Below are 25,419 nucleotides of genomic sequence, written 5' to 3' on the forward strand. Positions count from 1 at the left end.
CAGCAAACGGATGGTAGTCGAAGCCAGAAGGATGGATGCAATTGCCTGGGGTATGTGTGGAGTGAGAACACATCGACTCTATTTGCGGGATAGGTGAAAGAGAAATTCACTGAAAGGTGGGGATAAAGCAGGTAGACAGGCAGAGAGAGGATCCAGGAAAGATTTGTTAAGCTAAGAAAGACAAACGAAAGGATTTGTATCAAGGAGCGGTCAGTAACCTTCCCTGCCAGCTTAGCCGTTGGGACAGGTTGCTTTCTGAGACTGAGTGGCAAACTTCTCTCCTCTATGGCATATTATGTTTCTCTGTTCTTTTTCTTCAGGTATATATCTCTTAGTGAACAAGGTTGTATTGCTTATATACACCTGAAGTTACTATGTTATAAAGTTGGCATATTGATTTTTTCAGGTTTGAGATGTCTTTCATCATCTTTGTCTCTCTCTGTGCTTAAAAAACTAACCACTATTTTTTTAATTACTGGCCCCTTATAATTCCCTTAGATTAGAATTTTTATAGATATCCTGTCTCTATCTTCCCCTTGAACAGGAATAATAAAAATGGCTAACAAAAGTAACAAACAATTTTGGTATGGACATACTATGGTCTCTTTATTTAATTTATACATTTATACAGGTCAGCCATTCTATTTCAATGCTTTATTTACACAAATCTGTTGTCATTGTTTAGCTATACAAAGGATTGTGAAAACTATTTTAGATTCTGAAAACATGAATAGGCCTTTGTTCTTGAGTTCAGTTTAGTCATAATTCATAAATACTTAAGTAGTTTGGAAAGTATGAATAATATTTTTAAAACTATATTAAAAAACTGATGGAAAATTGTACATATCATTACTAAACTGAGTTTCATGAGAAATGGCGAATAATAGTGTTTACAGCATATTCTCAATTGATACTTTTGAGAAAATAGTTATGTTGATAAATTTTAGGCATTACTATTTATACAGCATTCTGAACACCATCCAATATAACAAATATTTTAAAAATCATCTTTATATTAGAAAGCTTACAATCTATTTAAGAATTCTATTTTATTGTCATTAATAATAGTGAAGCTTCTACTTATTGATGCTTATGATGTGTCAGAATTGTGTTCAACGCTTTCCATATATCATCTCACTTTGTTATCACAACATTATACAAATGAAGAAGTTGAGGATTATTTGTAAGTAAGTGGAAGATCTAGGATTTGAACCTGAGCCTTCCAATATCACAGCGGACCTGAATTTTCTATTATTACTGCAATAAAGTATATACTGCTGATACTACTACTTACATTTTTCTGTAGGATTGATGTTTCTCTTTTATTATTTATCTTTGTAAACTTTTACATTTACAAAGATTTTAGATTATATACTTCTTGAAGGATAAAAACATTTTATCATTTTATATTATCTGTGAACATAGCAGGTACTTAATTTCATGCTCTTAATCTTTATGCAGTACTCAATCATTTTGCCATACACTTCCTCTGCAAACACTGAATGTAGATACATACAGTGTGTAAGTGTCAGAGCAGGTTTTGATGAAGCAGTTTGCCTCTTATGGTTTCTATTGATGGCCTATAATACAGCCCTCTGAACATTTCTTGTACCTCCTTGACCTAAGTGAATATCATGTCTTTCCAGAGGCCCCTCCTTGCCTACATCTCAAATGGAGTCAGTTTATTCTTTCCAACTCCACATTCATTAGGTCTGGATGTGTGTGATGGCTCAGTGGTAAAGAAACTACCTGCAATGCAGGAGACACAAGTTTTATCCCCTGGGTCGGGAAGATGCCCTGGAGGAAGGCATGGCAGTCCACTCCAGCATTCTTGCCTGGAGAATCCCATGGACAGAGGAGCCTGGCGGGCTACAGTCCATGGGGTTGCAAAGAGTTGGACATGACTGAAGCGACTTAGCACACCTATGCAAACATCTTTACTTGTCTGGTAAAAATCTCTGATCCTTTGAGACATGTCATGTAACCATTCTTCTCTCTGCAGTTAATTTCACGTCTTCTCTACTATCCCTATATCCTACCTTCCATGCTGCTCCTTCCCCTGCTCTAGTTCTCAGCATAGGACCCTGCTTTAAGATATTAGGTGTCAGAGAGAGGGGAAACAAGAAGGGAAGAGATGTAACGGGGAAAGAAAAACAAACACTTGGTGCTCCTCTGCTCCTCCTATCTACTTGGCATCTCCTTTCTGTTTTTTATCTAAACTATAAACCAATGGGTTGGTCAAGTGTTGGTAGACCTCTGTGCCTGCCTGATAAGTTGATAAAGGTCAAGAAGCATTATTCAAGGCTTCTGATTACTATTTACACACTTTTTGTTGCTGTTGTTCAGTCGCCCAGTCATGTCCGACTCTGCGACTCCATGGACTGCAGCATGCCAGGCCTCCCTGTCCCTCACCATCTCCTGGAGTTTGCCCAAGTTCATGTTCATTGCCTCAGTGATGTCATCCAGCTATCTCACCCTCTGACACCCTCTCCTCCTTCTGCCCTCAATCTTTCCCAGCATCAGGGACTTTTCCAATGAGTTGTCTGTTTACATCAAATGACCAAAATACTGGAGCTTCAGCTTCAGCATCAGTCCTTTCAGTGCATATTCAGGGTTGATCTCTCTTAAGATTGACTGGTTTGAGCTCCTTGCTATCCAGGGGACTTTGAGGAGTCTTTTCCAGCACCACAGTTCAAAGGCATCAGTTCTTTGGTGTTCTGCCTTCTTTACGGTCTAGCTCTCACAACTGTATATGACCACTGGGAAGACCATAGCCTCGACTAGATAGACCTTTGTCGGCAGAGTAATGTCTCTGCTTTTCAACACTGTCTAGGTTTGTCATCGCTTTCCTGCCAAGAAGCAGTCATCTTCTGATTTCATGGCTGCAGTCACCATTAGCAGTCATTTTGGAGTCTAAGAAGAGGAAGTCTGTCACTGCTTCTACCTTTTCCCCTTCCATTTGCCTTGCAGTAATGGGGCCAGATGCTATTACCTTAGTTTCTTTTAATATTTAATCTTAAGCCGGCTCTTTCACTATCCTCATAAAGAGGCTCTTTAGTTCCTCTTCACTTTCTGCCATTAGAGGGGTATCATCCGTATATCTGAGGTTGTTGATGTTTCTCTTGCTGTCTTGATTCTGGCTTGTAACTCATCCAGCCTAGCATTTCTCATGATGTGCTCAGTATATAGGTTAAGCAAACAGGGTGACAGCAGACAGCCCTGTCATATGATCTTGAACCAATCAGTTGTTCCATACAGGGTTCTAATTGTTGCTTTTTGACCCACATACAGGTTTTTCAGGAGACAGATAAGATGGTCTGGTATTCACATCACTCTAAGAGACTTCCACAGTTTGTCATGATCCACACAGTCAAAGGCTGTAGCATAGTTGATGAAACAGAGATAATGTTTTTCTGAAATTCCCTTGCTTTCTCTATGATCCAGTTAATGTTGGAAATTTGATCTCTAGTTCCCCTTCCTTTTCTAAATCCAGCTTGGACATCTGGAAGTTCTTGGTTTGCATAATGCTGAAGCCTAGCATGCAAGACTTTAAGCATGACCTTACTAGCATGGGAGATGAGTGCTATTGTCCGATGGTTAGCACATTCTTTGGTACTACCCTTGGGAATTGGGATGAAGATTGACCTCTTCCAGTCCTTTCCGTCACTACTGGGTCTTCCAGATTTGCTGACATAATGAATACAAAACCTTGATTTATACACTTAAGACTCCCAAATATGTATCTCTCCTAGCCCTCTATCTTGCTCATGTTTGCTGTCAGAATCCAATTATCTACCTGCCTATTCAGCATTCCATTGGATGTCTCATATGTTTGAGTTCAAATTTATATTTATTCTCTCATAAACTTGATCCTCTTCCAAAGTAACCTGTCATCTTTTCAATCTATCCAAAGCTGGAAATTTAGGAGTTACTTTTGACATTTTCCTTTTCCCTGTAGCACTCATCCTCTTTACTACCAGCACCCTTGTCTAAGCTGATCCAAGTTTTTCTTGGTATAACATTATCTCTGCATCTACTTTGTCCTTTTCCTATCCATTCGTCACACTGTAGTCACTGTGATCTATTCACAGTGGAAATCTGATCATGTCACTCTTGACCCCTGACTCACTTAAATGAAACCCTTAGTTTCCCATCACTTTTAGCAAAATATCAAAGACTGGGTAAGAATGACTTCAAATAATCAGCAGAAGTAATTATAATTGCTACAAAACACTCAAGAAGCTTTATGTATTATCTTCATTTCCAGATTCTACAGCTATTTCTGAAATCAGTTGGAATATTTGTTCCTATTGCATATTCATTCATTCAGTAGATATTTAATGAGTGTCTGCCATATGAGGGATATTTAGATATTACATGGAAATCCATTTAAAACAACAACAATAACAGTCTTTTGGTAAAATGTATGGTCATTTTTAATGACTTGTTCGAAAAGGCTGCTGAATGGGACAAAGACAAATGTAATGGTTAAGACTGGGAGCTTTGGAATAAGACCTGGGTTTGATTTCTGATTCTGCACATATTAGTTTTTTGGTTTTTGTTTTTTTTTTCACATATTAGTCATGTGATCTTGGACAGGTTACTGAGGCTCTGTAAGCCTGTTTCCTTGTGTTTAAAATGATGATAATTACAAGAAACACATGTTTGTTGTCAGGGTTAAGTAAAATAGCATGTGAAACTCTCTTAGCTTACTTTGTTGAAGGTTTATTATATATAATAAGCCTTCAACAAATAGTAGCTATTGTTCATTCTTTAAATATTTATTGAGTGTCTCTAATGTGCCAGGTTTTAGGACTGGGGATACAGCAATGAACAAAACTGACAAAGTCTGAGATGATAGTTTGATATTAAATGTTAGGACTAATATAAAAAGTAGGAGTAAGACATATAAATACTTGGATCCAGTATAGAAATCAACTTTATAACAACATAGTCCAAAGAATGGCCTGCTTAGAGAGTAGAATAATCCCCATCCACAAAGATATTCCACAGTTTGTTGTGATCCACAATAAAGCAGAAGTAGATCTTTTTCTGGAACTCTCGCTTTTTTGATGATTCAACGGATGTTGGCAATTTGATCTCTGGTTCCTCTGCTTTTTCTAAATCCAGCTTGAACATCTGGAAGTTCACGGTTCACGTACTGTTGAAGCCTGGCTTGGAGAATTTTGAGCATTACTATGCTAGCGTGTGAGATGAGTGCAACTGTGCAGTAGTTTGAGCATTCTTTGGCATTGCCTTTCATTGGGATTGGAATGAAAACTGACCTTTTCCAGTCCTGTGGCCAATGCTGACATAATGACATAAAAAAAGTTTATTTTCCAAATTTACTGGCATATTGAGTGCAGCACTTTCATAGCATCATCTTTTAGGATTTAAAATAGCTCAACTGGAATTCCATGACCTCCACTAGCTTTGTTGGTAGGGATGCTTCCTAAGGCCCACTTGACTTCACTTTCCAGGATGTCTGGCTCTAGGTGAGTGATCATACCATTGTGATTATCTGGGTCTTGAAGATCTTTTTTATATAATTCTTCTGTGTATTCTTGCCATCTCTTCTTAATATCTTCTGCTTCTGTTAGGTCCATACCATTTCTGTCCTTTATTGTGGCCATTTTTGCATAAAATGTGCCCTTGATATCTCTGTTTTTCCTGAAGAGATCTCTAGTCTTTCCCATTCTGTTGTTTTCCTCTATTTCTTTGCATTGATCACCGAGGAAGGCTTTCTTGTCTCTCCTTGCTACTCTTTGGAACTCTGCCTTCAAGTGGGTATATCTTTCCTTTTCTGCTTTGCCTTTTGCTTCTCTTCTTTTCACAGCTATTTGTAAGGCCTCCTCAGACAACCATTTTGCCTTTTTGCACTTCTTTTTCTTGGGGATGGTCTTGATCCCTGCCTCCTGCACAATGTCATGAACCTCCTAAGAAATTTGTATGCAGGTCAGGAAGCAACAGTTAAAACTGGACATGGAACAACAGACTGGTTCCTAATCGGGAAAGGAGTACATCAAGGCTATATATTGTCACCCTGCTTATTTAACATATATGCAGAGTACATCATGAGAAATGTTGGACTGGATGAAGCACAAGCTGGAATCAGGATTCCCAGGAGAAATCTCAATAACTTCAGATATGCAGATGACACCACATTTAAGGCAGAAAGTGAAGAAGAACTAAAGAGCCTCTTGATGAAAGTGAAAGAGGAGAGAGAAAAAGTTGGCTTAAAGCTCAACATTCAGAAAACGAAGATCATGGCATCTGGTCCCATTACTTCATGAGAAATAGATGGGGAAACAATGAAAACAATGACAGACTTTATTTTCTTGGGCTCCAAAATCACTGCAGATAGTGACTGCAGCTGTGAAATTAAAAGACACTTGCTTCTTGGAAGAAAAGTTATGACCAACCTAGACAGCGTATTAGAAAACAGAGACATTACTTTGCCAACAAAGGTCCATCTAGTCAAAGCTATGGTTTTTCCAGTAGTCATGTATGAAGGCAAGAGTTGGACTATAAACAAAGCTGAGCACCGAAATTGATGCCTTTGAACTGTGGTGTTGGATGAGACTCTTGAGAGTCCCTTGGACTGCAAGGAGACTCAACCAGTCCATCCTAAAGGAAATCAGTCCTGAATATTCATTGGAAGGACTGATGCTGAAACTCCAATATTTTGGCCATATGATGCGAAGAACTGACTCATTTGAAAAGACCCTGATGCTGGGAAAGATTGAAGGTGGGAGGAGAAGGGGACGACAGAGGGTGAGATGGTTGGATGGCATCACAGACTCAATGGACATGAGTTTGAGTAAACTCCGTGAGTTGGTGATGGAGAGGGAAGCCTGGCATGCTGCAGTCCGTGGGGTCGCAAAGAGTCGGACATGACTGAGGGACTGAACTGAACTGAACTGAGCTAAACAAAGATATTCAAACACAGGATGATAAAATTATGTGATTAACTGATTAACAATAGACTTTTTGCGTGCCTGTCTATATGGATGGTGACTTTTTATAAAAGATCTTATTTTTTCACTGCCATGGTGCGAGTTCAGTCCCTACAAGCAACACATGGTTAGGGAAAAAGAAAGCTTATGTGTTTTTTTGCCACGTGTATTTCTCTGTTTCCCTGGGAGTGAGTAAATAATAGGTCTCATAAACTAAGACTTCTAGGACTGTTGAAGCTGAGTGATGGGTACCTACTAGAATTTAAAGAAGGAAAAAGAAAAGAAGGCAGCAGGCAGATTTCTTCTGAATTGAACGTTTAATGGTCTGGTTGAAGAGGAGGATTCAGCAAAAGAGGAAGGGGCAAAAAAGATGAAATTTAAAAGCTACTCTTTATGGAAATTTTCAAACATATATAAAAATAGAACAGTATAATGAATATCCATGTACCCATCACTCAGCTTCACAGTTAGTGACTTGTGAGTAATCCCTACCCACCATTGTTTAAAGGCAGATCCCAGTCATCATATTATTTTATCTATGAATATTTCAGTATGTATCTTAAAGGTTTTTTTTAATCCAACCATAATATTATGATCACACCTTTAAAATTAATAATAATTCTATTCAGTATTCTTATTTCTCTGTTTGTCTTATATATGTTTTATTTTGCTTTATGTTGTTTGATGTAGTATCCAGAAAAGATACATGCATTGTGATTGGTTGATGCAGTCTTAAGTTTCTTTAAATCTATAGATTCTTCTATTTGTTTTTTGTATTTTATTTGGGCTTAGAGAACTTCTTTTTTTTTTTTTTTTTTGAGAATTTCTTATAATCTAGACTTTGTTGATTGCATCTTTGTGGTATCACTTAACATGTTCCTTTGCCCCTGAATTAGCTGTGAATTGGTATTGAATGTAGAAACTTGATGACATACATACCTGCATGCTCAATCGTGCCCACCAGGCTCCTCTGTCCATGGGATTCTCTGGGCAGGAATACTGGAGTGGGTTGCCATTTTCTCCTCCATGGGATCTCCCTAGCCCAGGGATAGAACCCATGTCTCCTGGGGCTCCCGCAGCTCCTGCATTGGCCAGGTGGGTTCTTTACCACTAAGCCACCTAGAAAGCCGTAGAAACTTGATTAGGTTTAGATTAAAATTTTTCCTTCTTTTTGGTAAGGATCCGTCAGAATTGGTATTATGTGTGTTTCTGTAATAACTGGCCATCTGTCTTTTTTGTGATGTTAGCTATTGACAGTTTTTGCTCTGATCCATTAATCAGTTATGGTGATATTCTAATTCTATCCTGCCAAAATTCTAGAATGATAGAATTTAAGTATTGGCTGATAAATATATCCTTAAATATAAATCCTTTTAGGATCCTTGAATTTCCATATTTATTTACATACTTTAGAAGAAAACTTTTTTTTTTTTTTTAATTGGCTACGCTGATTCTTCATTGCTGCACTAGAACTTTTTCTAGTTGTGGAGAGCAGGGGCTACGCTCTAGTTGCATTATGAGGGCTTCTCATTGCAGTGGCTTCTTTTGTTGCAGACCGCAGGATCTAGAGTACGAACTTCAGTAATTTTGGAATGTGGGCTCAAGAGTTGCAGCTTGTGGACTCTAGAGCACAGGATCAGCAGTTATGGTGCACAGACTTAGCTGCCTTGTGGCATGTGGGGTCTTCACAGAGCAAGGATTGAACCCATGTCCCCTGCATTGACAGATGGATTTTTAACCACTAGACCTCTGGGAAAGCCTGGGAACAGATTTTACTTTGTTAATATGTGTTATTCTATTTGAGAAGCATCATCTTGCTGCTTTGTGCTGCTATCATTTATATTTGAATTTGAAAATTGCCTGCAATTTACTAAGATGCAGCCCTTGAGGGCTATAGATATGCAAGTTATCCATGTGCCGTTCCCCCTGGACATTTGGTGGTGGTCTGTTTTAAAAAGCAAGTTAAGAGAGGTAGAAACTAGAAACTCCATGTATGCATATTGATCCTTTATGTAAGTACTAATAAAAATAGTTTCTTTTACTTATACCACTTACATAAAGTAATTTTGCTTCATTCAAGTTATGCAAAAATTATACTCTGAAGTTATAACATCTTTTTATATAACTTCCTTCTATTTAAAATCAGAGAGGATACATGGATTTTTTCCAGCCCCATAATCTAATGTTAAATTTGTTTCATTGCCAAATAACCATTTTAAAGCTAGAAACATACTGTTCCCGTAACTCTTACATAATTTGGAGTAAATTCCCTCTTAAATGTGGTAGAGAGACATTTGTTACCCAGGGTGTGCTTTTAGAGGCATTTACAATAGCACATATCATTTGACTGTTTACCTTTAGCATTGTTTTCAGTCAGATAATTAATACATATTTTATAATACTAATAATAACTATTATAATAGATAGTACTTAGTATCTAGTATCTAAATGCAGGATTAGACATCATATTCTATACCTTCTACATAATTAAATTTATTGATGTTCCATAACAAAGTATCTCTTTAGAATTTTTGGAAAGCCCCAAACCAGATGCTTATGTACTTCCTGCTTAGAACTCTTCATTTTGTGCAATCCAGAATTCCTTCCCCTGTCCTGTACAATCATAAAGAGATAATGGGAAATGGAACTCTAAGATGCCAAAGAGGTGGTTCACTGGAGTCTCCACCCATCGTACCCCACTGGAATCAGAGGGGGATAAAATGAGAGAGGCTTAGAAGAGTTAAGGCATCCTTACTTCTGTTTCTCTTCTTTTGAGCCTCTATAAATTGTTTTTTGCCTGCTCTGGTTTTCTGCTTTTGTACCTCTATATTCTAGTACCTCTACATTTTTTTTCTCTGTATCTTTTTTTTTTCTCTCTGAAAGACTTAAAGTCACAGAGAAATAAGGAAACTTTGTGAGGAGTTTGTGGTGGGTAGCAAATATTGACCCTTGCATTTAGCAATATTGTTTGGGCCAATATATTTTTATAAGAAATCATTGTACTAGACTTTGGCATTATCATTTATATTATATATGACTTATATTCATAATTTTTCTTACTATCTTTAATATCTCTCATTTGTTATTCATCAGTTAATACACACATAATATCTAAAATACTTTTTAAAGTTACTATTTATGTCAAACCGAAGCATGTCAAGAACCAAACAGATTTTCCTGCTAAGCAATCCCATGTTGAGAAAATTCTAGTTGTCTAAAAAAACAAGTTTATAATAGTTGGCTCTGATATACTGTGACCGCCTATTTCAAAGTCATATGGCATATTAGAAAGCAAGACAACTTGAGAAAAATTATACTCTGATTATTATGATGATCATTTCCCATACATGGGAACAATGAACAGTATATGTTGTGTGAAAATTGTATAAATCGTATGTTGAATTTGTTCTTAGTGCTTTCCTACTACTATCCTTCTATTTCTCTGTATATTCATTCTATTAATTTTTGAGAGTTCGATATTGAAACTCCAACAAAAAAATCTGTATTTACTTAAAAAACTAATTGTAATATATAATGGAGCTATATGTCACCTTGTTCTGTATTTTCCAAGTCTCCTGTAAATGTGTTGTCATATTTTTACAATTTAAAAAAATCCAGTGAGCAGTGTAGGAGAGCTATACTGTAGTAGGTTGTTCCTGGCTCAACTGATATGAGTTATGCATAGGATGATGGGCTGAGTGCTGTCCAAAACCTACATGCAAAAACAGATTTGGAACTGCGGAATAATATTTTCATCTCCCTCTGTATTATCAATATATAGATTTTATGCCTTTGGTGTTATACCTCTGATTTTAGTGGTTAATTTAGTTCTTATCTGCTATTTAAATAAAATATTACCTTAAAAATAACTTAGTTACATAGATAAATAGATATTAATTGGATTATAAAATTTAAATGGCTTTTAACTTTTTCTAAGACTCTGATGCTGGGAGGGATTGTGGGCAGGAGGAAAAGGGGACGACAGAGGATGAGATGGCTGGATGGCATCACCAACTTGATGAACATGAGTTTGAGTGAACTCCGGGAGATGGTGATGGACAGGGAGGCCTGGCGTGCTGCAATTCATGGGTTTGCAAAGAGTCGGACATGACTGAGCGACTGAACTGAACTGAACTGAAGAACCAGATGGCAAAAGGCATTTTGTCAGACTTTTATCCTCAAATTTTATTTTCATAATACTAATATTTTTAATTTGCTATGCTAAAAATGTAAGGATATCAGTATTTAGTTAAATATTGAACAGAATAAATTCATTCAGTTCAGTTCAGTCGCTCGATCGTGTCTGCTGGGAAGGCCCAGCATCAGGGTCTTTTCCAATGAGTCAGCTCTTCGCATGAGGTGGCCAAAGTATTGGAGTTTCAGCTTTAGCATCAGTCCTTCCAAAGAACACCCAGGACTGATCTCCTTTAGGATGGACTGGTTGGATCACCTTGCAGTCCAAGGGACTCTCAAGAGTCTTCTCCAACACCACAGTTCAAAAGCATCAATTCTTCGGCGCTCAGCTTTCTTCACAGTCCAACTCTGACATCCACACATGACCACTGGAAAAACCATAGCCTTGACTAGACGGACCTTTGTTGGCAAAGTAATGTCTCTGCTTTTCAATATGCTATCTAGGTTGGTCATAACTTTCCTTCCAAGGAGTAAGCGTCTTTTAATTTCATGGCTGCAGTCACCATCTGCAGTGATTTTGGAGCCCCAAAAATAAGGTCTGACACTGTTTCCACTGTTTCCCCATGTATTTGCCATGAAGTGATGGGACCAGATGCCATGATCTTCATTTTCTGAATGTTGAGCTTTAAGCCAACTTTTTCACTCTCCTCTTTCACTTTCATCAAGAGGCTTTTTGTTCCTCTTCACTTTCCCAAAAGGGTGGTGTCTTCTGCATATCTGAATTTATTGATATTTCTCCCGGCAGTCTTCATTCCAGCTTGTGCTTCTTTCAGCTGAGCGTTTCTCATGATGTACTCTGCATAGAAGTTAAATAAGCAGGGTGACAATATACAGCCTTGACGTAGTCCTTTTCCTATTTGGAGCCAGTCTGTTATTCCATGTCCAGTTCTAACTGTTGCTTCCTGACCTACATACAGGTTTCTCAAGAGGCAGGTCAGGTGGTCTGGTATTCCCATCTCTTGAAGAATTTTCCATAGTTTATAGTGATCCACACAGTCAAAGGCTTTGGCATAGTCAATAAAGCAGAAATAGATGTTTTTCTGGAACTCTCTTGCTTTTTCAGTGATCCAGCAGATGTTGGCAATTTGATCTCTGGTTCCTCTGCCTTTTCTAAAACCAGCTTGAACATCTGGAAGTTCACAGTTCACGTATTGCTGAAGCATGGCTTGGAGAATTTTGAGCATTACAATTACAGCATGTGAGATGAGTGCACTTGTGCGGTAGTTTGAGCATTCTTTGGCATTACCTTTCTTTGGGATTGGAATGAAAACTGACCTTTTCCAGTCCTGTGGCCACTGCTGAGTTTTCCAAATTTGCTGGCATATTGAGTGCAGCGCTTTGACAGCATCATCTTCCAGGATTTGAAATAGCTCAACTGGAATTCCATCACCTCCACTAGCTTTGTTCGTAGTGATGCTTCCTAAGGCACACTTGACTTCACATTCCAGGATGTCTGGCTCTAGGTGAGTGATCACACCATTGTGATTATCTGGGTCATGAAGATCTTTTTTGTACAGTTCTTCTGTGTATTCTTGCCACCTCTTCTTAATATCTTCTGCTTCTGTTAGGTCCATACCATTTCTGTCCTTTATCAAGCCCATCTTTGCATGAAATTTTCCCTTGCTATCTCTAATTTTCTTGAAGAGATCTCTAGTCTTTCCCATTCTGTTGTTTTTCTTTATTTCTTTGCATTGATCGCTGAGGAAGGCTTTCTTATCTCTCCTTGCTATTCTTTGGAACTCTGCATTCAAATTGGAATATCTTTCTTTTTCTCCTTTGCTTTTCGCTTCTCTTCTTTTCACAGCTATTTGTAAGGCCTCCTCAGACAGCCATTTTGCTTTTTTGCATTTCTTTTCCATGGGGATGGTCTTGATCCCTGTCTCTTGTACAATGTCACGAACGTCCGTCCATAGTTCATCAGGCACTCTGTCTATCAGAGCTAGTCCCTTAAATCTATTTCTCACTTCCACTGTATAATCATAAGGGATTTGATTTAGGTCGTACCTGAATGGTCTAGTGGTTTTCCCTACTTTCTTCAATTTCAGTCTGAATTTGGCAATAAGGAGTTCATGATCTGAGCCACAGTCAGCTCCTGGTCTTGTTTTTGCTGACTGTAAAGAGCTTCTCCATCTTTGGCTGCAAAGAGTATAATCAATCTGATTTCAGTGTTGACCATCTGGTGATGTCCATGTGTAGAGTCTTCTCTTGTGTTCATTACAGACTTATAAAATGGTCAGGATAGTTGAACCCTTACTTTGGGCAATTCACTTGAATTTTCTTACGATTTCAGTGAACTTTTCAATGAGCATTTACCATACATCTACTCAGTAATACTCACCAAAGAGAAATGAAACCCACATCTCCCTTTAATAAATGTATAGGTTAATTCAAGGAACAAATTCATAATAGTTACAATACACTGTGAACAGGACTATAATAATAGTATGTAAGGAATGTTCTGTAGCACAGAAAGATGTAATGGTCATTTATTTCTCCAGGAAGAGCTGGTCAGGGAGAATAGATCATGTTTGGGCTGGACCCTGAAGTATAAATAGAAATTTACAAGATGGATAAGGTAGGGGCTATGACATACCTTTCATATTGAACAATGAGTAGAGGGAAAAACAGAGCGTCCCACCCTCTCACCCCAGAACTCCACTGCCCATAGAAGTCAACATATCAGTGCTGATAACATTTTATTTCTCATTATAGGGCTCTTGAATTGGCTGTAAAATACAAAACACATGTTGACACAGTTCTTGCTTACCGTCAAAAATTTTTGGAGACATTTGGTAAACAGGAAACTAATAAACGATACCTGCAGTATGCAGAAGGTGTAAGTATTATGCAGTATTTGATAATAATTATATGCTTTATATGTTATTTGTCTCAATGAGACAAAATTGAATAACTTTCCTACCGTAATCTCTAAAAATAACTGCTTCTTGTCTTTCAATGTTGCAGTTTTATTTTGACTATATAATTATATTACAGAATATTTTCCTGGACTCTTATAGCCATGTTTTGCTTAACTCAAGTCTGTTCTTACAGTTTCCAATTTATGTTAAGTTTGTGTCCTAACTGATATTTTTAGATAAACAACATAAAATGTGAGGATAAAGGCTTCTAATTTTGCCTTCCTAAAGGCTTCCTGAATTTTGCCTTCCACCAGCTGCCCTTTCTGTTCCAGGGGAATAAGCACAGAGGGCAGTGGCCAGAAGTTGGATACTTTGTCACTTTGCAGATTCTAGGGAGCCTGCTTGCACTTAAAGAGGTGCCTCGCCTGGGTAGACTTCACCACCTAGAACCAAAGAAAGCTGACCCTTTGCCTCTTAAGTTCCTACCAGAACTTAAGGTTTTGTCAATCCAGTTAGGAAAAAAGCCATTCTAGTACATACCAGCACACAAGGCGAGCCATGCCTAGAACAGAAATGATTGTGGCCACCTGCCCAGATACTTCTAGATTCAAATGGCAGAAATAGAGCTCACTTCTAGCCATGGGAGATCCAATTTGTAAACCCAAGACAGGGCTAACCTTTCTCGCAGCTCTGCAAACTAGTTGATTTCCTTATCCTTTTAGGCATTCATATATTCAAAATGTGTTTATAAGTACTCAGTCTGGATTAGGCACCACACTAGGTGTTGAATCAGACATGGCTTGTCTTCATGGAGCTTATAGACCACGTAGGGGCTTTCCTGGTGGCTCAGATGGTAAAGAATCTGCCTGCAATGGAGGAGACCCAGGTTTGACCCCTGGGTTGGGAAGATCCCCCTGGAGAAGGGAATGGCTACCCACTCCAGTATTCTTGCCTGGCGAATCCCTTGGACAGAGGAGCCTGGTGGGCTACAGTCCATGGGGTCGCAAAGAGTTGAACACGACTGAGCGACTAACACTTTCACTTTCTTTCATAGACCCTGTGGGAGTGTTTCTCGGAATGTTCTGCTTCATGGTGGGGGTGGGTAAAATATATTAAACTGTCCTCTTTGGAAGAGGAAAGAGGATGTAGAGAGAGGTACCTACTAAATACATTATCCATTTGCTATATGTAGAATATCGAGTGTCATGAGTCACATTTTTGGACTTCAGGACAGTTTTCAGGGTAATGAAGACTTTGGAGCTATTCTTAGTTCTGCAGTGTAACTTCATCTGGATCCAGGATAGACACAGTTGTGGGTTTCTTGGTAGAAAGGGACATATTTTATAGAAGCTTCACAATTTTTTTTGTTTGATTCAGAAATGAATTGTTTGGGCTATTAGCCTTCCGTAAGAGCTCTAAGGGCTGTACTTTTTAATTCACAGAATATGACAGCAGCCACCACCACTATGGTGCAGAACAGCCCAGAAAATCATTGGTCAGCTAATCTCTTTTGTCTGTTTTGAAAATATGACATTATGTTGAAAATGAGCACCCACTTTAAATTTCCTTTACTATATAATTTTGAAGCAAATTAATACTACTCTGCTTCCTCTTCATCATATTATTATCAATATTTTTTTCACTGTGTTCACATTAGGTGCTTTTGAGGACATGGAAAATATAGTTTTTACCTCAAAGTTATATTTCAGATTCTGAAAACTTAAAACTCTTATCCTCTTTTTCAATATATACGTATTCAACTATAAATAACATGTTAATACTTCAATCATAAGAGTAGCTGAAATGTTCAAAATGGGATAATCAGAACAACATGACTTTTCTTGGGTATTTTGTTTCCTGTTTTTTGACTCCCTATGGCACCATGTTCTAGTTTCCAACTTGTCTTCATAAATGTAATTTGGAAGTTAACTAGAAATCATAAAACAGTATTTTAAGATGAAAATCTTAAATAAAAGCCGAAGAATAGATGCTTTTGAACTGTGGTGTTGGAGAAGACTCTTGAGAGTCCCTTGGATTGCAAAGAGATCCAACCAGTCCATCCTAAAGGAGATCAGTCCTGGGTGTTCATTGGTAGGACTGATGTTGAAGCTGAAACTCCAGTACTTTGGCCACCTGATGCAAAGAGCTGACTCATTTGAGAAGACCTTGATGCTGGGAAAGATTGAGGGCAGGAGGAGAAGGGGACGACAGAGGCTGAGATGGTTGGATGGCATCACCGACTCAATGGACATGGGTTTGGGTGGACTCTGGGAGTTGGTGATGGACAGGGAGGCCTGGTGTGCTGCGGTTCATGGGGTCGCAAAGAGTTGGACATGACTGAGTGACTGAACTGAACTGAAGTGAACTAAGATGAAAATAATCTTTGACTTAACATTTCTTAACCAAAATTGTGATTATAAAAACTTTTTATTTCAGAACTAAGAATTGAATAGAAAAAGATCATTTTTGTAAACCTTGAAAAATTTATTATAGATAGCTGGTGAATTCAAATGGCTTCACAATGCATAACATAAAAGTTTATAAGAAGTGAGGCTTGACATACATTCATATTTATGAGCCCTGAAATGTTATTTGGGCCTTTCTAGTTTAAAATGTGGAAATCTGAGATCTATACAAGGTGTACTGTCTTCTAAGAACTCCATCAGAGTCATTATACCTGGTCTACAGTGGTGTTCAGCAAGTGTTTGTAAGAGAATTCATTAGTCTGGCAAATAAAATCCACCTGAGGAATACATTCAGTTCAGTGAATACATACTCTGTGCAAAAAGAAGAGTAGAGGAGCCAGGAAATGTTTAAACATTATGCTAGGAGAAAGAAAAAAGGAATGATAAATAGGAGAGAAAATAGTGAGAGATTAAGTGGTAGCTCATTTCCTGGATAATTAGTGATCTCTCATTCATTCAGTATTTACTGAGTACCTCCTGCAGACAATGTATTCTTCTTGGTGGTTGGGATATAATAGCAAACCTGGCAGACACTGACCCTTTGAAATTTGTATTCAAATAGAGGCCAAAAATAATTATATAGTTAATTGTTAATTTCATTTGCGATAATAGCTTTGAAGGTAGTGTCTATAGTGCTATAAGACTTTATGAATGTGGAGCCTGACCTAGAATGGGGGTATCAGTAAAGATTTTTCAAAGGAAAGCAAATGATGTTAGAGCTGAACTCTGAACAATGGGTAGAAACCAATCGAGGGGACAGGGTGTGGGGATGGACACATTCCAGGATAGGGAAGGCTCTGAAGTGGTTAAGAATGATGAGCAAAGGGGAGGTTGACCTGAGAGTTTCATAGGGCACATTAGGTAAGTTGGATTTACCCTAAGATTAATGTAAAGATACTGAATGGAAGTGACATGATCACTTTTCCATTTTAAAAATCCCAATTTCTAAGTAGAAATGGAAACTTAGAATTTTTCACAAATTATCCTGTTTCCTTCCCCATTTGGAAATTATATACTTAGCATTTGTTAGTTTTAATTTCTTTATTTTTTCCACAAAATTATCTTGAGTAGGGTTTTTGTCAGTCAGTCAAAGGATATGATAATAAGAGCAAATGCATGGGGTCTTGAAAGAATGGTGAAGGAGTACAGAGGGGGTGCCTTGGGTTCTGAGTGACTGGAATATTGATGGGACCAGACATTGAAGCATCTTAATATTGTGCTAACAGATTTCATAATGAAGGCAATGCAAAGACTTGAAGGTTTGTAATCAAGAGAATGACTTGAAAGATAGCTTCTTAGGTGGAAGATGGTTTGGAGGTGAGGGTGATGACCAGGAGGCCAGTTACTATAATAGTTTCACCAGGAGATGGAAAGGGTAAGATTAATGTAAGAAAAAAAATCAGAAAAATTAATAAAACATTGTAGTTAGAGGTGGGAGGAGAGCAGTGAGGTAAGTCAAGGCATTTGAGAACAACTTCAGCATTCGTACCATGGGTGACAAGTGGAGGAACATGAGCATATATGAGTTGTGGACCTTTCTTTAGTTTGAATACATGAAAATAGGCCATTTTTTGCATTAGAAGTTCCTGTGGGATAGACCCTATCTAGGTGGAGATGTCTAGTGGGCAGTTGGAAATATCAATGTGAACATCAAAGGGTGTTGATAAAGGAAGAATAAGGGCTAGATAAATAAATCTATGATCATGACAATTTAGGTATAGTTGAAGCTATGTGAGTTGATGAGATCTCTTAGGGAAAGTATGAAAAAGCTGTGTTTGGAACCCCAGTGAATGCTAAAAGGGAAGAGGGTACCAAGGAGAAGGATATAGAAGAAAAAGAAAGAAAAAAGATTGAGGACATTTAGAAAGGAGAGCAGAAACCAGAAGGGAAGGATATACTGAGAGAGATTTTGAAGAGCTGGAATGGAATCAGCAAGGTCCAGGGGATGCTTCTACATCAAGGCTTTTTTCTTCCTCTGTTAGGTGCTCTTCCCCAGATATACTCATTAATCTTCAGATTTTCACGTCATTAATTTTCAATTTTCTCGGGGAGAAAACTTTCTCTGATCACTCTATCTGAAGTTCAGCACTAATCCCCCCAACTCCTCCCTTGGTACTGTCTCCCTCCCCTGTTTCTGAAACTCTTACCACTCTCATTTGTCTCTGTTTATGTCTCTATAAAGACAGTGATTTTTATCTTTTTATTCACTGCTAAATCCATGTACCTAGAGCAATCCTTGGCATAGAGTGAACATTAAATATTCGTTGAATGAGTAACTGAGTCATATAGAGAAGGTATATAGGATGAGGAATTAAAACACTTAATGGTGGCGTTAGTGAAGTTTCTGAAGTATGGTGGGAACACAGTTATATCACAGTGGTCTGGGAAGAGGATGAGAGTCGGGAATGAAAAGAAGAATGAAGGTAGTAGCTTGTGGGGAGACAGAATAGAGAAGGAAGGATGGAAGGAGCAGCCAGTGAAGAGAAGGAAATTGAAATATGTAGGTAATAATTGAAGGTTGATGTCCTAAAGGAGTCTGAGATAAGATCAGGGACTTGTGTGAAGATGCTGGCCTGAGACAGAAGGGAAAGAGATAGGCGTGGGTACAGATGTACCTACTTTTGTGAAAGGAAGGAAATTAAGTGAATTCTACCTAATGGTTACTATATTCTGTCTAAAGTAGGAAGCTGATTTTTCAGTTGAGAGTAAGAGAGATGGGGTAGAGGATGGAGAGCCATTTGATATGATTTTGAAATTACTTCTATGTGAATATAAAGAATTGACTGGCTCAGGACTAGAAAAAAGTGCCAAAGAGTATTAACACTCTCTGGAAGAGAAAAGGATGTGTTTTAACATAGAAGTCACTTGACAGCTGTCATGAGTACATCCTTATCTGAAACCCACTATTAAAAATACTCTATTCCAGAGACTAAATTATCAGACCATTGTTCTAAAACTGGACAGATGCCAGAGTGAAAGTGAAACATTTATTTTCAGTAGGATAGCTATCAACTGACACCCTCACTTGTACTATAACAAGTAACTAATATAGATGTCATCAGTCTACTTGATATACTTCTGGTGAAGCCAAGCAACAGTTGTTTAGTTTATCATCGATACATGGTTTTATTGTGACTGATTCAAGAAACATATGTAAGTCATTTAAAGCTGGAAGAAGGACAAGGTATTCATCAAGTTTTGTCTTTCTCTTTGAAATGTTTTCTTAGATGAATGTTCTGCCATTTAAAAAAACATCAGGTTCTGGCCAGATTGAAAAATGAGCCTTTCAAATAACCTAACATTTGCTCTGCCTTTCATTGAATCGTCACTTGCATCTTAGCACAGACATTCATCTTCTATGAGTAAGAAGGATTCTTTTAATTCATCCATTTTATATATTATAGACAAATATGTGGAATGATTATCTTAATAAAGGTGACCAATAATATCCACAAATTACTACACAGAAATTAGAGAAAGGATTTTGGCATAAAAAAGAACCAAATACTTAATTCTACCTACTTCCAGCACAAAATTAAGAGAGGCACGAAGTCTTGTGTTAAGGTTAAATTAGTCTCAGTTACTTAAGATAAATCTGTTCAAGCAGCACATATCACCCCAATCTGCTTTAATACTGCTTATTCTACTCAGCTCCCCTACATGGAGGTGAAAACCTATTTACTTTTGGTTCAGTCTAGGAGTTTGGGTTTATTTCAAAGTAAATCAGAGTTAAGTTTAAGCTGGGACCCCATTTTTTCCCATGTCTTGCCTGAGAGAGGACACACATTTCTAAGTTAGTGATCTCCAGACTTATAAAAAAAAAAAAAAATCTGAATGCTTTTTCCAAAAGAACTTGTTTTTGGGACTTAGGGTAGAGTCCACTCCTAACACCAAGTCTGTTGCTTTAGTGGGATATAGTGGAGGGGCAGGGCTGGATCTTGGTGGGGATCAGTGGTTGACCTGAAACAGATATAAATATTATCACTTTACAGTTATTCTTTTTAGTTGTCTTTCAACCTTGTTCTCCCACTGTTTCATCTAATATCTTTTCATCATTGTCTTACCACCAAGTCTTCATATTATTTTAAGAGTTGTTGCAAAGGAGCCCCTTTGCAGAGTATGCTCTGGTGAAGCAGATGCTCCCCTATCTTTCTTCATAGCTAGGTTCCTGATGGAAACCTCAGTATAAGAGTGCTGAAGTGTTGATGCACTTGAAACATGGCCTGATGGCCAGGGCTCTGTCCATTTCCCTCTTGTTTGGAGGAGAGCAACCCACCTTACCTGCCCTTCCCACCTTGTACCTGAGCAGAATCCTAGGGTCCCATAGTTGAGATGTACTTTTTATAAATAACTACAACTAGATTTTGGTCTTTTGCATCACAGTGAAAGTCTTTGCTTTTTATGGTGATAATTGTTCTAGTAGGAATTATTTAACGCTATGTCATTTGCGAGGGAGCATTATTTCTTCTTAACTTTTCTTTCCCACTGTCTTTCTCTAATGTTTTGAAAGTCATACATTCTATTTTTGTTTACTCTTAGCTACTTTGGATTAAATAAAAAGGTCTTATACTATATATGTGCATTTCTTCTTTTCTTTTACCACAGCTCCAAATAGACTGGGAGAAAATCAAAGCCAAAATTGAGATGGAAATTACTAAAGAGCGAGAGCGGTCATCTGGCAGCCAGCCCACCAAGAGTACTGGTCTAAAGCACTAAATGTCATGATTACCTTTAAGAAGTTTTACCTTTTGAAACTGAGTCTGATTAATCAAGGATAAGCATGTTTTCATTGCTAAAGAAAAAGGCAGAATCTCCAAGTATAAGCACTTGCTGTGTATTTAATACCAAAAGTACATTCAGAAAGACTGAGCACAAAATAATTACTGTAATTTCATCTTTTATCTTTTTAGCACAATAATTAGCAAATGTTCCTATATACTTATGATACGTCCATGTCGTATGCTTACATCCTAGTTTTCTGTCCATTATTTTATCCCTGAATCTTCAGTATGAACAAATATTAATGCTAATAATAAAACACTGGACTCTTTAAAATTTATGTTATCATTCATTTCTATTTGACCTCTAAATTGTAAAGTGCTCCAAAAGTTTATTTACACAACAAAAAAATGAAGATTGATTTATGAAAATATATAATAATATGTATACTTGTATATGTTCGTAGCAACATTAGTCACAAAACTAAAGTGGTGGGCAAAAAAAGATATACATCAGCAGATGAATGGATAAACAAAATGTGGTGTATACACAAAGTGGAATATTATACAGCCTTTGAAAAGAATGAAATTCTGATACATGGATGAATCTTGAAAATACCATGCTAAGTGAAAGAAGTCAGACACAACAGGTCAAATATTGTAGAATCCCACTTACATGAGGTATAAAAATAGACAAGTTCATTGAGACAGAAAGAACAGTAGTTGCCAGGGACTGTTGGGAGGGAAAATTGAGGAGCTATTATTTCATAAGTTCAGAATTCCTGTCTGGCTTGAATGAGTTCTGGAAAGTGATAGTCGTGATGGTTGCCCAACATTGTGAATATACTTAATGCCAAAATGGTAAATTTTGTTATATCTATTTTATTATAATTATAGAAATATATCTAGAACAGGCAAGAAATATTTTTCTCATTCCTCTTCTGACTTGAGAATGTTTAGGCACTAGACTCTGGAGTCTGAATTTTGTGAAAATCTCCTTAAATTATCAACCCATTTGACTAGCTTTCATTCAGTATGTCCCCAAATTATTATTACCACAAAAGCTTTTTAACATAGCACAAATAATCCTTAGAAATTCTTCCATGAAACCATTTTTGGTACTTTGTAGAGTGAGCATGTGCATATACATGGGAAAATGATGCCCTCTCTCACCCTCATTTTAATGAATATATTTAGTTTTTTAAAATGAAAATGTTCCTGTCTTTTCAACATATTCCTTTTCCTTGCTGAAATGTTGTAATGTTCTGTTCTTCATCCAGATGCTGGGTACAATGGTGTGTTCAATTTGTGAAATATGATTGAGTGGTTTACTTGTAAGTTGTACTTAAATACATTTATTTTGTTTTCTTATATTACAATAAAAAGTTTAAAAAGAAAGCTGGTCAGAAGGGTAAATTTTATGTTTATTTTACTATAATTTTAAAAGTCAAAAAATATAATGAAATATTTTTGCATTCTAACAACAATTCTCTGATAGCCAACTTGATACCCAGAGTTAATGTGCTCAGTTGCCCAGTCACATCTGACTCTTCATAACCCCATGGACTGTAGCCCACCAGGTTCCTCTGTCCATGGAATTTTCCAGACAAGAATATTGGAGTGGGTTGCCACTGCCACTTCCTACTCCAGGGGATCTTCACGACCCAGGGATTGAACCCACATCTCTTGTGTCTCCTGTACTGGCAGGCAGATTCTTCACCATTAGTGCCACCTGGTAAGCCCAGAGTTAGTGTAGGTCTCACAAATTAAAGGGCAAGATCCTCAGCTAGATTACTCTTCAGTTGCCAGTCTGCTAGTGGGGACCCTAGGATACTCATACCCCTCTGACTCGGCTGAAAATTTGGGGATTCCTACCACCCCCCTTCAGGTTTGATAATTGACCAGAATGACTCACTGGACTCACTGAAACATTTTCTGTTACAATTTTACTATAAAAGATACACTTTAGGAACAGCCAAAGGGAAGAGATGCTGCATAGAGTGAGGCCTGGGAGGAAGGAGAGGCATCAGGAGAAATGGAGACACAGAGCTTCCACACCATCTCCTCATAGAACCCAGGCATGTCCACCATCCTCCCAAGCACATCAGTATGTTCACCAACCAGGAAGCTCCGCTAGGTCTTGCTGTCCTGAATTTTGTATCTGAGTTTTATTATGTAGGCACCATTGATTGAACTCAGCCTCTAGCCCCTTTCCTCTCTCTGGAGGTCAGGTGGTTAAAAGTTTTAGCCCTCTGATCATGTGTTTTTTCTGGTGACCAGCCCTTATCCTAACGCTCTTTAGTCATGCCCCTCCCCCAACACACACACACACACCCACCCACCCACACACACACCCCGTACATGTTCATTAGCATTAACAAAGATACTCCTTTCATTCAGGAAGTTTCAAAGGTTTTGGAAGCTCTATACCAGTACCCCTCTCCAAGCCTGGATACATCCTTTATTACATCTTAGGCCACTCCCTGGTCTTTGATCATGGGATCTTTTATAGCAAAAGGGACCTGACAGCAACATTTGGAGGAATCAATGTGGGGTAAGGATAGGAAGCTCTTAAACTCAATGTCCCAATACATTTGATTATCAACACTGGCATTATCTTTCCAATAACGCCAGTATTCTAGCACATAACATTATGGTTGATGTAACCTGAAAAATAAGAGTCAAAGATACACATTTACTGGGGTCCCATCCAGTCAGTCTGATAGTCAGCCCCATCCATCATCATATTGTATGACAGGATGTCTTGGGGCTTCCATTTGATCTTGTCAGGAAACAGAAGTGGTGTCAGAAATAGATGACTTCATGCTCTCAGGCATTTGGTATAATTGGGCTTGAGAGACAATATTATTTCTTGCTCTTAGCTTTCTTCCAAGCATTATCGTTGGACTTCTCTCATTGCATAACTCAGTTACTCATTCATTTACCCAAACCTTTTCACCTTAGAAGGGACATTAGGTTTGGCCACTGTGCTGGTCTAGATCATTGGCAACACTAGGAGTCTAGCAAGTGCCTCCCACTCTGTCCACTCTCATCCATGTAGGAAAGGGTTACATAGGTAAAGAGTTAGTGGGCTATCTCTACCAATAAGCAATGTAACTGTTCAATGTTAGCCCAAATACTGCCGCATGGAGTGAAAGCACAACCCACCCCATCAGGCCCTTAGGAACTCAGACATAAAGATTTTAAAACAGCTATGGTTTGCTGCCCAGGAATCATCCCTGCTTCCTGCAATGCATTACTAGTTGTAGTTTTGGTCCAGGGACCACTGCATCAAGTATGAAAGAGAAAGTTACCATATGATATCCCTGATAGCTCAGTTGGTAAAGAATTCACCCACAATGCTGGAGACCTGGGTTCAATTCCTGGGTCAGGAAGATCTGCTGGAGAAGGGATAGGTTACCTACTCCAATATTCTTAGGCTTCCCTGGTGGCTCAGCTGGTAAAGAATTCACCTGCAATGTGGGAGACCTGGGTTCAATCCCTGGGTTGGGAAGATCCTCTGAAGAAAGGAAAGGCTATTCACTCCAGTATTCTTGGGCTTCCCTGGTGGCTCAGCTGGTAAAGAATTTGCCTGCAATGTGAGAGAGCTGGGTTTGATCCCTCGGTTGGGAAGATCACCTAGAGAAGGGAAAGGCTACCCACTACAGTATTCTGGCCTGGAGAATTCCACGGACAGTATAGTCCATCGGGTCACAAAAAGTCAGACAAGACTGAGCTATGAAGAAAGCTAGTGGAGGTGTTGAAATTCCAGTTGAGCTATTTCACATCCTAAAAGATGATGCTGTGAAAGTGCTGCACTCTATATGCCAGCAAATTTGGAAAACTCAGCAGTGGCCACAGGACTGGAAAAGGTCAGTTTTCATTCCAATCCCAAATTGGAATGAGCAATGGATTGAGATTGAGCGATGCCAAAGAATGCTCAAACTACTGCACAATTGCACTCATCTCACACGCTAGCAAAGTAATGCTCAAAATTATCCAAGCCAGGCTTCAACAATACATGAACTGTGAACTTCAGATGTTCAAGCTGGTTTTAGAAAAGGCAGAGGAACCAGAGATCAAATTGCCAGCATCCGCTGGATCATGGAAAAAGCAAGAGAGTTCCAGGAAAATATCTATTTCTGCTTTATTGACTATGCCAAAGCCTTTGTGTGGACCACAACAAACTGTGGAAAATTCTTAAAGGAATACCAGACCACCTGACCTG

At 38.2% G+C, this 25,419-nt stretch overlaps 1 protein-coding gene across 1 annotated transcript in view; it reads left to right on the top strand.

Annotated features, from left to right (window-relative positions):
- The window catches only part of IFT80 (intraflagellar transport 80), a 131,129-nt gene extending 108,540 nt beyond the window's left edge, over positions 1 to 22,589 (top strand). Inside the window, exons 19-20 of the mRNA XM_010839846.1 lie at positions 13,863 to 13,986; positions 21,079 to 22,589. Coding sequence (XP_010838148.1) covers positions 13,863 to 13,986; positions 21,079 to 21,189 — 235 coding nt within the window. The 3' untranslated portion in view covers positions 21,190 to 22,589. The remainder of the gene's footprint in view (positions 1 to 13,862; positions 13,987 to 21,078) is intronic.
- Positions 22,590 to 25,419: the final 2,830 nt, after the last annotated feature.

This window comes from Bison bison, unplaced genomic scaffold, assembly GCF_000754665.1.
Source record: "Bison bison bison isolate TAMUID 2011002044 unplaced genomic scaffold, Bison_UMD1.0 scf7180017864135, whole genome shotgun sequence".
NCBI lineage: Eukaryota > Metazoa > Chordata > Mammalia > Artiodactyla > Bovidae > Bison > Bison bison.